The sequence below is a fragment of the Rhinoraja longicauda genome, chromosome 3, assembly GCF_053455715.1.
Source record: "Rhinoraja longicauda isolate Sanriku21f chromosome 3, sRhiLon1.1, whole genome shotgun sequence".
Lineage (NCBI taxonomy): Eukaryota > Metazoa > Chordata > Chondrichthyes > Rajiformes > Arhynchobatidae > Rhinoraja > Rhinoraja longicauda.
The window spans coordinates 49619981-49635932 of NC_135955.1; the positions used below are offsets into that span (position 1 = coordinate 49619981).

General features: G+C 39.4%; 1 protein-coding gene across 1 annotated transcript in view; it reads left to right on the forward strand.

The window, feature by feature from the left end:
- The window catches only part of LOC144592394 (A disintegrin and metalloproteinase with thrombospondin motifs 19-like), a 308520-nt gene that overhangs the window by 222453 nt on the left and 70115 nt on the right, over positions 1-15952 (forward strand). The window contains exons 15-17 of the mRNA XM_078396960.1: positions 1952-2072; positions 12527-12607; positions 15747-15904. Of these exons, the coding sequence (XP_078253086.1) occupies positions 1952-2072; positions 12527-12607; positions 15747-15904 (360 nt within the window). The remainder of the gene's footprint in view (positions 1-1951; positions 2073-12526; positions 12608-15746; positions 15905-15952) is intronic.

A 15952-nucleotide genomic window follows, 5' to 3' on the forward strand; every position in this document is an offset into this window, starting at 1 on the left:
AAACAGTAAAATTAATAAAAGAGTTAACCTGCCCTGCAATTGTGTCTCTAACTCTATGCCTTGTAATCCCCTGTGAAAACCGTGAGGTGAATCAATTCATTCGGGCTACTCTGCCAGACAATGAGGGAATCAGTGACAGTAAGTCCTGGATTTGCTCAGTTTTTTTAGCATGTGCATCAAATTACCAGACCCAATGCATGTTCAGAGGCTGGTTCTGGCCAATGACCAGCTCGTGGTCTATTAACACTATTTCCATATCTACTTCTTCTGCCTAAACTGCTGAGTTTCCCCAGAATTTTAGATTTTTATTTTGGTTTAGTTTTTAAAGGGGAAAAAAACAAATTATACTGTAAAAGACTATCTATTGTGCTTGTTCACAATAGATTTAATGTTTATTATCGTGCAATCAATTTGAGCCAAGACTTGATCCATTTGGAAAAGTACCACATTATTGTCAGTGTATTTTGAGGACAAACCGTCACAGCGCCTAAAGCTAAAACCGCTTACCATGTTTAAAGTTCCCCATTTCTTTCCTTATAAAGAACGTCGACATTTTATTCTAAATAAATGCCACTCAATTTGTGACTGCTGGCCATAAGTACCTTGATTGTCTTGATAAAAGTTTTATTTTATAAATTCCTTGTGGTGCATGTAAATCTTGCTTAAATTTGCACAAATTCTGCCTTGCCCTTGATGATAATTACCAGGAGAAAGGTAGTTAAAGAAAACGACTGAACATAGTTTGGAGTTTTGTCTCGAACTATGTTCTAAATGGTACAGGAGCCACAACTGTACACCAGTACTTTGCCAGCTCAGCACACTGCCAAGGGAACAAGACCTCCCACAGCTTGCAAGTTTGAATAGTTCTAGTTTTAAGCCGAACTAAGTGTGCAATGCAGCAGTTACCATTAATAAAACTGGCAGAGCCCCATAGAACTTGTGCCAGTCTAACCACATATTGTATGTCTTCCTGGGAAATGAGGGATCCCTTTCCCCAGTCACAATACATAATCCCCAGGGCCCCTTCAGTTTTCACAGCAAAAAAGCCTCCATGGGGTTTTATGTATACTTGAAGTTCATATGAATCAGATAGACCAGAGAATGGTCCTGCCTCTTCCACAACTGGACTGATCACTCAGACATATCCTGTTCAACTAAAGCCTCATGTTTGGGAATGATTAACCCTGGTGGTACCTGGTGCTGCCCAATTGTACTGATGGTTGTAAAGGTCACTTTTAGCCAGGAATGGGCAATAGCAGGCAGAGGCAGTACCTGAATCAAACCTAGGCAACAAGACGCAGGTGGTTGCCAGTGGGAGTGTGATTCCAGATGTTAGAAGGAATATTCGTGGCTTTCAGATAGTCCTAATAGATTAATTTCTCTCTGGCGCTCAGAGTGGTATCTTTGGACCTCCTGGTACCACAAAATAAATGAGATAACATTTAGGAGTAGTATCCAGTTGGCTTTGCTCCTCATGATGTCCCACACATTGTAATTGGAATTCAGATCAGATATTCAAAGAGGAAGCTGCTGTTCCAGCAAACGTCCTCCGTCATCAGTTCAGAAAATTGATGTAAAAAGAAAAAAAATGAGGAAAAGCTTTGGAACCTCATTGGGTTGATATCCAGGACTAATTTAGCCACTAGCCTGATCCATTCCTACTCGGTGGGCAAGGTTGCATTCATTCCATCAATTTTCTGTGCATATATCTGCAACTGTAATATAAACTGCTACGTTACAAGGAAGCAGTCATCTATAATTCAACAAGAATATGCTATATCATATCATATCATATCATCATATATATACAGCCGGAAACAGGCCTTTTCGGCCCACCAAGTCCGTGCCGCCCAGCGATCCCCATACATTAACACTATCCTACACCCACTAGGGACAATTTTTACATTTACCCAGCCAATTAACCTACATACCTGTACTTTTTTTTTCACAGAAAATTGGTTGCGATGATGTATTAGGATCCTCAGCCAGAGAAGATCATTGTGGTGTTTGCAATGGGAATGGAAGATCATGTAAAGTCATCAAAGGAGACTTTAATCATACCAGAGGGGCAGGTATGTTGGCTCATTCTGTAAACTCTCAACGTTTCTGGTCTGTTGAGTCGTTCCTGCTATGAATTATCATCATGAAGATCTCTCTGCAATGGGCGTCTAAGTCACAAAATGTTCCTCTTATTCTCAAATTATGCATACTCCTTAAATTTCTTTGTAGGTTTATTGGCTTCTATAAATTGCCCTTAGTGTGTAGGGAGTGAGTGCGAAAGTGGGATAACATAGAACCAGTGTGAATGGGTGATTGATGGTCAGTATGGACTCAGTGAGCCGAATGGCCTGTTTCCACACTATCTTTCAATCAGTCAATCCTTAGTTAGGGGAAACACCCTCCTTGCATCTAGCCTGGCAAGCACTTTAAGAATTTTCTTTAAATAAAAGACACAAAGTGCTGGAGTAACTCAGTGGGTCAGCAGGCCTGGATAGAGTGAATGTGGAGAGGATGTTTCCACTAGTGGGAGAGTCTAGCCCCTGAATAAGAGGACATAGCTTTAGAAAGATGAGAAAGAATTTCTTTATTCAGAGGGTGGTGAATGTGGAATTCATTGCCACAGATGTCTGTGGAGGCCAAGCCAATGGATATTTTATGGCAGAGATTGACAGACTCTTGATTAGTAAGGGTGTCAGGGGTTATGGGGATAAGGCAGGAGAATGGGGTTGACAGGGAAATTTAGATCAGCCATGATTGAATGGCGGAGTAGACTTGATGGGCCGAATGGCCTAATTCTGCTCCTAGTACATCTGAACATGTCAGGCAGCATCTCAGGAGAACATGGATGGGTGATGTTTTGGGTCGGGGCCCTTCTGGAGATTTTTCTTAGTTATGATGTATCTCCTTTTGAACCCTTTAAAATAAAATCTAGTATCAGTCGGGTCAATCTGTTCTAATAAGGCTTCCCCAAAACCAATTTGGCAAATGGCACATGCATCTTTTCTTAGGGAAGAAAACTGTGTACAATACTCCAGGTGGCAAAAGCAGTCGCTAAACGGAGGCAAAGTAAAAGACCATTCGATGTTATCTTAGTCAAACAGTGGAGAGGAATTAAAGGCTCAACCTGAGGCCTGTTTCAGCTGGAGATGGTCATCATCAGTGGTCATGGAATGTAGTGGGAGCAAACAATGGTTCTGGGCTTTTCAATGTTTAACCAGGAGGATATTTTTAATCTGTGGCATGTAAAATGTACATTCTATTAATAAGAATATTTAGTCACATTGTAATATTTAGTCACATTGTTTAGGACTTCTGATAAGAGTTGTCATTGAGTTACTAATTTGCCATCTTAGAGCTGACTAAATGGCAAAAAGCCCTTAAAGTCAGCCCCATTATTTGACATACATAATTGTGAATGTTTTCACCTGGATCCTCACATGTAATAGAAATGCATTTCTGGAAGCATAACTACTCTTTAAATAGCACACATTCATAAAAACAACTATGTCATCTAACTGGAATCACACAATAAATTGTAGACTTCAGTAGTAGAATGGCTGCTTAACAATGAAATAAGTATAGCAACACTTCATTTTCGGTGCAATATTTTCAAGTAACCTTATTCTCTCTGCTTGCCGTATTAAATTAGCTGAGGCTGATACAACTAGAACATATACAGACCTGTGAACAAAAATCTGAAAATAAGCCTAAGGAACTAAATACCAGCTATTTAGCCAAGACCAGAAAGTACAAATTTGACCACCCTGCTCTTCTGGGTTTCCAATATAATCAGTTAAGATCACCATAAAAGACTTTACATAAATATTCAAAGCTTAATACTATACCACTCCAAACATCTTTGGCTTTATGTTTTATTCAATTGTAAATCAATTTTGATTTATGTTTGTACACCATCTAGTTGAAATCAGGTACCCTGAGGTCACCTTGTTTAATGATTAACTGTAAATCATTACTTCATGCCTCACTTTCTAATTATCTTGCTCTGTCAAAATGAGAACCTCATGATTTTTTACATGAAACACTGAGCTATTGTAATATTATAAACTATTAGATTAAATTTGCAAATTATTTATATTTGATATTTTAAAAGTTGTGACACTATTTGCTTACATAGCCGGCTGCATTTCTCACAGTGCACATACATTTACTGTAAAGATCATGTTTCGAAATAAAAAAGTTATAAGACATGGGGAAGGATTTTGAAGTAGATTATGCTACTCCTAGATTAAGCAAGTACAGGCAACTTGGTTAATTAATAATTCATAGGGCCATGTACAGAAACTAGTAAGTTTGTTTCTTAAATTTTTGAAGTACATAATTAAAACATGAACACCTCTAATTTTTTTCTATAACATTGTTGCTGAAGAATTAAATAAATAATCTTTGCTGCCAGCACTGAGTGACATGTTTGCATATAGATCAACACAAAGTTTATAGTATAATTCAGGATGGGAATGGCGATTGACTTCCAGGTGCAGTATAGCAAAAGGTTGATGTAGACTATCTCTGGCAAATAATCTTGAAAAATTTCCAGTTCAATGCAAAGTCAAATTCAAAATGTGCCCAAGTGATTGGTTGGCTGAACCTCAAAGGAACCTCAAGTGTTTCAAAGACCAGGGAAAGGAGCCTAAGCTGTCCATTCTCATTTAAAGTTAGCAATTTGGTATTTGCTTGCATAGAACAAACACTAGCTGTGCAATTTGCATTGCTCGCTGACTTACTTCCATCAATATGGGGAGGGGAAAGGTGAAAACATTTACCACACTATTTGTGACCCAAAAATATTAGCCACTCAAGCATCCCTTATTCATAAGGTCATAAGTCATAAGGAGTTGGAGTAGAATTCGGCCCATCAAGTCTACTCCGCCATTCAATCATGCCAGATTTATCCCTCCCTCTGCACCCCATTCTCCTGCCTTCTCCCCATTACGTCTGACACCCGTGGTTTCATGGTTCACGCCCTTACTGTACATCCACAGGTTGGGAGTCACAGATCAGTTCCCTTGACTCACTGGGAGTCGACCTTTATCCAACGACTAGTTGCTGCTGTAGCATCATCATCATCCTTTTAGGCTCCTCCAGATTGGAAGTCAAACCAGTTAATCAGGCTAATGTTTGGACAGGGATTTTGTTCTGTGCCTTGTACTTTAAAGAAAAAGCATTTAAAAGTCCTAACCTTCTAGGTATGCCATTTGAAACTCTGACAACCTGTCTATTTAAGTCACCCAGGTTAAATTGGTTCTTCTGGAAGTGGAAGCCAAAGTGGTCATCTATGTATGAAGCTGTCGGAGGCAGGCAAGATTCTCCAAAGACATTGTGGGAAGCTAGAAAATAAATTACAGGTCCTGGATGAGAGATATAAATCATTGTAGACTGAAGTGCTGCAGAATTGGAGGGTGGCTTTCTTTCTTTTGTATGTCAACTACAACAATCAAAAGTGGCAATTGGTGCTTCAGAGTACCGTAGTTGACGCTTTGCTGCAAATTTTGCCAGTTCCGTAGAACTACCCAGGGTGCACGATGAGGACCTAAAGCAGCCCCCACCCCGGTGGGTGGCTAATGTAGTGCCTCTATTTAAGAAGGACTGCAAAGAAAAACCTAGGTGCGATCGATCCAGTAAGCTTAACATCGATGGTAGAAAGGTTACTGGAGAGCATTCTGAGCCATAAGATATACATGCATTTGGAAGGGTTAATTACGGAATGTCAGCATGGTTTTATGTGCGGCAAATTGTGTCTCACTAATGAAGTAACCAAGAAGGATGATGAATGCATAGATAGACAATAGACAATAGATAATAGGTGCTGGAGTAGGCCATTCAGCCCTTCAAGCCAGCACTGCCATTCAATGTGATCATGGCTTATTATTCACAATCAGTACCCCGTTCCTGCCTTCTCCCCATATCCCCTCCCCATATCTTTAAGAGCTCTATCTAAGAGCTCTCTCTTGAAAGCATCCAGAGAATTGGCCTCCACTGTCTTCTGAGGCAGAGAATTCCACAGATTTACAACTCTGACTGAAAAGGTTTTTTTTCATCTCAGTTCTAAATGGCCTACCCCTTATTCTTAAACTGTGGCCCTTGGTTCTGGACTCCCCCAACATTGGGAACATGTTTCCTGCCTCTAACGTGGCCAATCCCTTCATAATCTTATATGTTTCAATAAGATCCCCTCTCATCCTTCTAAGTTCCAGCATAGACAAGCCTATGGCAGATGTAGTCTATATAGTAAGGCCTTTGATAATGTTGTGCAGAATAGGCTACTCTGGGATCCAGGGAGAACTAGATAGCTCGACACAGAATTGGCTTGATTGTAGGGAGTGAAGCTTGGTGGTGGAAGGTTGTTTTTTGGTCTGAAGACTTGTGAAGAGTGATGTGCCACAGGGATTTGTACTGGGTCCATTGCTGTTTGTCATCTATATCAATGATTAGGATGAGAATGCACAAGGCATAATTAGTAAGTTTGCAGATGACACTAAAATAGATGGCATCATAGGCAATTAAGATGTTTATCAGAATTACAGCAGGATCTTGATCAGCTGGATAAGTGGGTTGAGGAATGGCAAACTGGGTTTAATTCACATAAGTATGAGGTGTTGCATTTTGAGAAGTCAAACCAGGGCAGAGCCAACATAGTGAACAATGAGTTTTTTGTTGCACAGGGATCTAGGAGTATAAATACAAATTTCCCTGAAAGTGCTGTCGCAGGTAGATAAGGCTGTGAAGAAGGCTTTTGGCACAATGGCCTTCATCAACCAGGGCATTGAGTATAGAAGTTGGGACGTTATGTTGCAATGGTAGAAGACATTAGTAAGGCTACATTTGGAATGTTCTGCTCAGTTTTGGCCAATCTGCTGTAGGAAAGATGCCACTAAACTGGACAGAGTGCAGAGAAGATGTATGAAGATGTTGCCAGGATGCGAGGGGTAAGGCTATTGGGAATGGTTGGGCAGGCTAGGACTTTATTCCTTGGAGCACAGGTGACTAAGGAATGATGTTATAGTTGCTTATAAAATCAAGAGAGGAATAGATAGGGTGAATGCATAGAGTTTTCCCAGGCTAGAGGATTCAAGTATTAGGGGGTGTAGGTGTAAGGTGAAAGGGGCAAGAGATAATAGGAACCTCAGAGACAACATTTTCACACAGTGAGTGGTAAGTATAAGGAACGAGCTGTCAGATGAAGTAATTGACGCAGGTACAATAACAACATTTAAAAAGCATTTGGAAAGGTACATGGATAGGAAAGCTTTGGAGGGATATGGGCCAGGCACAGGCAAATGGGACTTGCTTGGATGGGGGATCTTGTCGACATGGATGAGCTGAGTTGAAGGACCTGGTTATGTGCTTTCTAACTCTGTGACTCAATCTGAACTGTCATGACTTTTATAACCTGTAAGTCCCCTCATTTTTCTCCCCACGTTTCATTATGCCACACCCCAGGCTTTTCTGAAGTCCAGTGCTCTCATAACTAGCCTCCTATAATCTAAAAATACCTATTAGTATTACTTTGGATAAGTATTATTGTCTTACTTACAGGCAACTTTTCAGGTCAGGACCCTTCGTCAGGAGTCTATGATGTTGTCTGTCCATGCCCTCCCCGGATGCTTCCTGACCTACTGAGTACCCCCAGCACTTTGTGCATCTGCAGGTTCTTGTGTCTCTGTAAAAATAGCCTGTTGCCTTCATCCCGACTCATGCCAAAACTACTACCCCAATATTCATTGATCTACATCAGCGTCCAGACTACCAAAACTTAATTTAAAAATTCTCACCTTCCTGCTGAATCCACTCATCTCAGTGCCTCTGTAACCTCCAAAGCTTTCTGAGAACATGGATATCCTGCAATGCAGACATCCAATCCTTGGTTCAATTTTTACCGTTTCACTATACCTCGGTACGTGTGACAATAAACTAAACTCAACTATAAAGCACATTGGGTCATTTAAGTAAATAAAGAAACAAGTTGTTAGACATCAAAAACCAAGTGGAACAAGGAGACTGATAATGCATCTCAGCACCACACATTCTTGGTCGTCAACGTGTAGCGGCAACGGACAGACATTCAATAGATATTTTACAACCAACTTTAGAATTTTAAATATATGCTAATCAATTGAAAATTTGAATGATATATTACAGCAACCTGGTCAAAGTTTGATGAAGTAGAACATGTGCAATGTAACCTTCAAGGTTCAGAGTGAGAAATTAATCTTCAGGGTAAATGCTTCTTAATGCGTCACAGATGGGATGTACCATTCGTGCTGTCTGGCTTGTTTTAAATGCAGTGACCAGATTCCCAACGGAATAATTTCTACCTCAATGCATAATACAAACATGAGTGATATGAAAAGTGACCAGAACCAATAATGGAAGCATTGTTAGGCTTGAAATGATCTTGAAACATTAAAAAAAATGTTCCCCGGTGTAGTAAGAATGCACTTTAAAAGCTGTGCTTAAAGAGAAGGAAATCGGCAGAGACAAAGCAGTTATTATTTGAAGTTAGAAAACTAAGATTGAGTGTCTTGGTGAATAATATGATTTATAAACGGAAATTAGCTTAAACTAAACAAAGATATTGTTTGAGGGAAGAAGACACACAGTGCTAGAGTAACTCAAGCAGCATCCCTGGAGAGCACGGATAGGTAACAATTCGGGTCAGGACTCTTCTTCAGACTGCATATTTTTTTGAGGAGGATTGGTGTTGGTAAGTTTTGCAGTGCAAGTACAACAAACAAGATCTTGCACTTCTTTACCAATTTTAATATAGAAAAACTTGTTGGAAAATTTTGACACAAGTAACATCAAGAAATATTGGGAGAGGTGATCAAAACATTGGATGTCATAGTGGTTGAGGTGGAGAAACCTAGAGTGAAAATTATGGAATTTGATGCCCAGGCAACTGAAAGAATTGTCACTAATGATGGAATGGTGTAAAACAAATGAGCAAGAGATAAAACTGGTGACAAGGAGGGAACTTAGTGGGTAGTACAGTTGCAGAACATTACAGAAATTGGAGGAGGTAAAGATATTTCTGATATGAAGGCTGTGAACATTAAAAGGAAATGGATGAACTTAATCTTAAGAATCGTAAGGAAGTTTAGTTTAGTTTAGAGATACAGCGCGGAAATAGGCCCTTCGGCCCACCGAGTTCGCACCAACCAGCAATTCCCGCACATGATCACTATCCTACACATACTAGGGACTGTTTACACTTATACCAAGTAGACAAACCCAAGCCAATTAAACCTACAAACCTGTATGTCTTTGGAGTGTGGAAGGAAACTGAAGATCTCAGAGAAAACTCACGCGGTCACGGGGAAAACGTACAAACTTCATACAGACAGCACCCGTAGTCGGGATCAAACCCACACACATGGCACTGCAAGCGCCACCATGCTGTTGTCTGCCAAGTTGTCTGACAAAAATCAAAATCTTTGACCGATGTTTCAGCAACAGATGAATTGATGCAGAGCCAACCAATATTTCATAGATAATAGCAGGTATTCCAAGTGAGGTAGTTCATGTATTATCAGAGGCTCATTGTGTTGTAAACAATGTGATTCAACCTCAGGCAGTTGCCAGGAAGATGGAAGGGATTGGGTTGTTGGAGCGAATTGTTTCAGGCTGAATGGAATCAATGAAAGATATAGCATAGAAACAGGGCCTTTGGCCCACAATAGTTTCATGTAACCCCACTTTCTCCCACTCCCTGCACCCTGGGGACAATTTTACCGAGGCCAATCAACCTACAAATCCTTGGGACTGGGAGAAAACCGGAGCATCCAGAGGAAACCCACACGGTCACAGGGAGAATGTGCAAATGCCACACGTACAACTCCCAAGGTCAGGATCGAACCCAGGTCTCTAGCGCTGTGAGGCAGCAACTCTACCAGCTGCACCATTGTGCTGTGCTGTTAATTAGATTTGTAGAGAGGTTAAGAGATTTACAAAAATACCTACAGACAAAATACCTACCGAGATGACTAAAGGCCGAGCCTCCGATAGTGCAGTAAGTGACATAACGATAAGGAAATCGTATTGGATGACTTTGTTCTTCACAGTGTTAGTTGGAAGAATAGTTTGACCCTCCAGTCATGAATGTTAGTCAATGTGACAATTTGACAGTGGAAATGTAAAGTGGTATCAATTTGAAGAGGTCCATGAACAGATCCTTAGCAGCAGCACATTGTGGCAGCACCTACCACAGGTGCACCATTGTCTGCTTTCACTTAAACAAAGAACATAAAAGCACGGGAAGTGATTTGGAGAAGATTGGCACAGATCATTTTCTGTCTTTGAACTGCAATGGACTTGCTCATTGCCAAATACTTACACAAAATCAGCCAAGACAATCAAATCTCACTGAATGAATATTCATTTGTTCTTATAACCTGTTGAGGCACTACCTTTTGCATAACGTTTCCTCTGACAAATAATTAAATTTTAACTCCCATTATCATTATCATTCCTGAAAATACAAGGCTCTAATTGTGCATCGGAACCTGTCCATCAAAGTTAATAAATGGCAGTTAAAGTACAAAGAAACAGACTCTAAACAGAGCTGCTCGATTAACTCCCTGAGAAACTTTGATTGTGTTCCTGCTTTATTTTAATAGTGTTTCCTTTGAAATTTTCAATGGCATTATTCACTTATGACAGGCACTTAAATTGGCAAGTAATTTTCCCAAGGCACAAACTGAGTTAAGCATGTATCTGTCAAGGTACACTATATTAAAAGGGTAGTAAATTTTCAAGCACTCTAGTACACTTTTTTATGACAGTCTATATTTAGAATCGCAGCGTATACTTTTGAAAAATAATTGCTTGGTAATTCAATCCTAGTCGGTAGTACTGAACGGGCTATTTAGCACCATCACCATGTTGTGTCCCAACCTGGAGGTAGATCATCATTCATACTAGGTACTATATATAGTGATACACTCATGGGATTTATTTCTGGATGAGGATTTTTAACATGATTATATTTAAACATTTTAGCTGAAAGGAATAAGAGATGAAAGTCATTGGCCTTTTCCCACACACTAGATGCTTTGGGTCCTTGATATACTCAGCAATGTCAGTTCAGCTGTGACATTTAGCTCTGCAAGTACTGCTTGTTTGTCAACCATTATCATTTTCTTTACGTTGTCTATCTTTACATTCTTCCAAAAAGCTTATGCAATCAACAAACTGTGTACAACTAGTATCTCTAGATCATCCCAATCTTGAACTGAACTCTGTCCACTCCTAGAATTATATTGCTTTGTACAGGAATGAATATTCAAAATAATAACAAAACAAAATGAATCACTAGAAATATCTACACAATAGCATTTGTATATATTTATCCACAATTGTTATGTGATAATTTTCTTAATTATATACAATTGCATTTATGTAGATCATAAGGAATCATGACTATATTTGTATTTTCATCAGAAAATACATGGGCGACATGGTGATGTAGCGGTAGAGTTGCACCCTTACAGAGCCAGAGACCCAGATTTAATCCTGCCTACAGGTGCTGTCCGTATGGAGTTTGTACATTCTCCCTGTGACCGCGTGAGTTTTCCCCAGGTGCTTCGGTTTCCACCCACACTCCAAAGACGTACAGGTTTGTAGGTTGATTGGCTTTGGTAATCATTGTAAATTGTCCCGAGGGTATAGGATAGTGCTAGTGCATGGGTTGATCACTCGTCGGTGCGGATTCAGTGGCCCACAGGCCCTGTTTCCGCGCTGTATCTCTAAACTAAACTAAACCAAACTAATCAGAAATTATGGTGAACTTTGAACCAATAATTAATTTTGAATCAATATTTTTATTTATTTCATATCAGTACATGTGTTTGGATGCATTTCTAATGACAGAGTGGCAGCTCTTTTGCAAACCCACAGAAAGTTGTGGGTTTGTGCCACACTGCAGGTGCCTGAATATGTGATCTAGAATAATTCTCCAAGGTCTGGAAGCCCAGCATCGTTAGAAATATCACCTTTAAAAGAGACATGGGACATATACTGTATACCACCTAACCAACTTACCAATGCTCCAGAATTCTTGCATGTGTTTCAACCTAGCTTTCAAATTGCTCCTCTATCTTCTTCTCATTGTTACATGACCAACATTGTGATGGTGTTATGTGTTAATTGACTTTGTATCTGTCATATTTGCCTGTATCATTGTGTCCACTTGAACTCTGCTGCAATCCACATAATTGTTTATTATATTTGGTTAATCTTTAAACATTGAAATTAAGGATCCCATGCCAAATCAAGGTCCTACAAACCTGCACAGCTTTGGCATGTGTAAATGGAGAAAATGGAACACCCGGAGAAAACCCATGCAGTCACAGACCCTTTCCTTCTATCCAGAGATGCTGCCTGTCCCTCTTAGTTATTCCAACATTTTGTGTCATCTTCGGTGTAAATCAGCATCTGCAGTTCCTTCCTACACACAGGGCCAAAGTCTTGTTTGCCCAACAGTTCTCTCATGTTTGTATTTTATTTGCAGGCTATGTGGAAGCTCTAGTTATACCTGCAGGAGCAAGAAGGATTCGAGTTGTTGAAGAAAAACCAGCGCACAGTTATCTTGGTAATTTACTGTTGCTTATGTATAACTGGCCAATATCTTCTTCTTTGAAGAGAAAATCTCAGGGAAGTACTTCATTCCATGGTATTCCCTCAATCCTTTTTTATGTGCCAACTTCCTTTTCTCATCCTTCCGCCTCTAAGTTGCTAACTCATGACAGGACAAAATTCCAATATTGAAGAAGAGCCATGTTTCTTGACCAAATTTTATTTTTCAGTAAATCAAAATTAATAAAATGATTGCATATATTCGTTTGAATGTTAGTGTGACTTTACAAAGGATAATATGATTTTAATTATTCCAGAATAGTCAACATAAAAGATAAAAAATATGGGAAACTATATATATCAAATTTAAGATAGTTAAACATTGATGTTATTTTTGGAAATAATGCTGATATCTGCAACTTCCACAGAAATGTTGTATTTATACCACTTGTTGTGCTGGGATAAGCTATTCTCTTCAAGCCATTTGTTCTTACTTTGCAGTTACATAGAGACAATTTAATTAAGAAGCAAATAACAGAATAATAGAGGGCCATCGATTTACTTGTCTCCAGAATAGGAAATTATACAAAGATGAATTGTCCTAATTTCTTTTGAAATATATAACACCAAAGGGAGTTTGCAAAGTGGATCATTTCACAATGGATTCATTACTCAAATTAACATAAACAAAAAACACTTTCACAGTAAGGCAGTCTTGTTGATATTATTATGGTAATGGCCCCACATTATGTTTCTGAAGTTAGAGGCAGGTATTTAGAACTTCTTAACTTTCCTGACAGGTAGCAGAGGTTATGATTTAGTCAATTGCTGTGTATAGATCTTTATCCATCAGAATTTGTTTTCCATTTATATTATTTCATCTGGGATTTCATCCAGGAATTCCAAGTACACAAACTGTCTGTAAACCTATCATAGAATATAGAACAGAACTGCATAGGAACAGGCTCTTCGGCCCACAATGTCCTCACTGAACATGAAGTTAAACTAATCTTTTCTGCCAGCATACGATCCATATCCCTCCATAAATATCCATGTACCTATCCAAAAGCCTCTTAAATGCCACTATTGTATCTGCCTCCACCAACGCCTCCACTAGTGCACATTCCAAGCAGCCACCACTCTCTGTCTCACAAACCTTATCACAAATGGGCAGCACGGTGGTGTAGCTATAGAGTTACTGCCTCACAGCGCCAGAGACCCGTGTTCAATCCTGACTATGGGTGTGTCTGTACGGAGTTTGTACATTCTTCCCATGACCTGAGTGGGTTTTCTCCAATATCTTCGGGTTCCTCCGCACTCCAAAGACATACAGATTTGTAGATTTGGTAGATTTTGTAGGCTTGGTAGAAATGTAAAATTGTCCCTAGTGTGTGTAGAAAAGTGTGTGGGGATCGCTGGTCAGTGTGGACTCGATAGGGCTCGATGCTGTATAGGGCTCGATGCTGTGGACTCGATAGGGCTCGATGCTCGATGCTGTATCTCTAAAACTAAGACAAAAAAATAAAACAAACCTCTTTTTAATTACAACCACAAATCTGCATGAAATGAAAGAAAAGAACACACAGTGTTTGCAGAGAAAGCTTGAGTTTCTGTCATTTATTTTTAGAAATGTAGGAAATCAGTAATGCAGCATTGGCTTCACTTTGTGCAAGATTATAAAGTGAGGCATTAATCAACTAAGATGTCATTAAATGTGTGCAGTGCATTTGGAAAGGTTTACATGGCACACAGTACATAAAATCTAGAGCTGTCACAAAATAAAATATAAGTTCATATTTTGTAGAATCAGTCATTTAAAACCTCAAGTCTGACAAAAGTGGAAATGTTATAGTTTTACGGTAGGTTACTGTGTTCTAATGTCAGCATTAAATAGTTTATGGGTAATAGTTTATGGGGATCCTAAAGGTATACATCCAGGATTCTTCTATTAACTAAATGAACTGAATGAAACAGACATTATCGATGGTGTCCATTAATCATTTGGCAAAATCATAAAGGTCCTGTGTTAGATTTTCTATTTATATAACTATAAATCTAGCCAGATGTTTGCCATGTGCTGTGTTCATAATGTCCTCAAGTTGTGGCTGCATTTATTAGGTTACCCTCCAAATAATGGGCTTTCCAAATACGATTTACAAGAGAAAGAATAGTGGTGGTCTAAGAGCTCACTCCTCCCGCAACTGAGCAAACGGTTTGCTCAGAGTTATATCATTCATTGATTGCCAAGTATAGCCACAGAGCTCACATGCACAGGCCCTTTTCCAAGGCAGCGTAGGAAACTAAAACATTTTCAGTAAACTTCCATTGGAATCTGTTAGATTTACTGCACGTGAATTTAGAAATAATCACATTGACACTCTTTGGTGCTCTATATGATTCATTTGTAGTTTTTTTTTAAATTGGCAAGAGAAGATTGTGGTCTTTACCACAAGTTGTGGAAAGTCTGGGATTTTGCTTTTGAGCCCTCCTTGCAGGAATAGCAGCCCACAGAGGATTCTGGGCATGTGCAATGAGCACAGTGGTGTAATTTTGATTGATGCATTGTGGTCCACAGCTGGCACATTTTTCTCATGCAGAAGGAAGCTTTAATAACACTTAAGAGCCTCCTTTGCCGTGTTTAATGTTCCTGCCTCTGCAGGTCCCAGGCTGTGGAATCCAGCCAGGTCCTCTTTAGTAGTCTCCTTCCGCGTTGTGACAGCTCTCCCTCAACCATTGCAATCTAGCTCTTTTGCACATTCCCATCACCGGATCACACTCCCATCCCTTCTGCCAGTCCTTGGTCATGCATTGTGTACAAGCCATGAAAGGTAAAAGGAAAGTTATTCCAATTAATATGTGTACTTATATCACAGGTTGCTCACTTTATCATTTCTCGTGGCATCTGTGCATATTCAATAACAAGAGTTAAGAAGAGTGTCTTATTGTCATATGCCCTGAAACAGAACAATAAAACTCTTAATTGCAGCACCACATATATATGTAAACATAGTACTCTGTAAACGCCATAACAACAAAAAAAGTTCAGTATATAGAAAAACCGTAACAGTGCAACAAGATACACTGCAATTTATTTACTTTTACCGTTTCAATCCATTATTAAAAGATCATTTTCTAAAATGTAATGTTTCTTGTAGCTCTGCGAGATACCAGTAAGCATTCCATTAACAGTGATTGGAAGATCGAACATCCAGGAACCTTTAACATTGCTGGAACGATCGTGCATTATGTTAGAAGAGGATTTTGGGAGAAGATTTCTGCAAAAGGTCCCACCACATCTCCTCTGCACCTCATGGTATGCCCTTTGGAGTGTCATGTCTTTTTCCACTCTGTTTATTCTCAA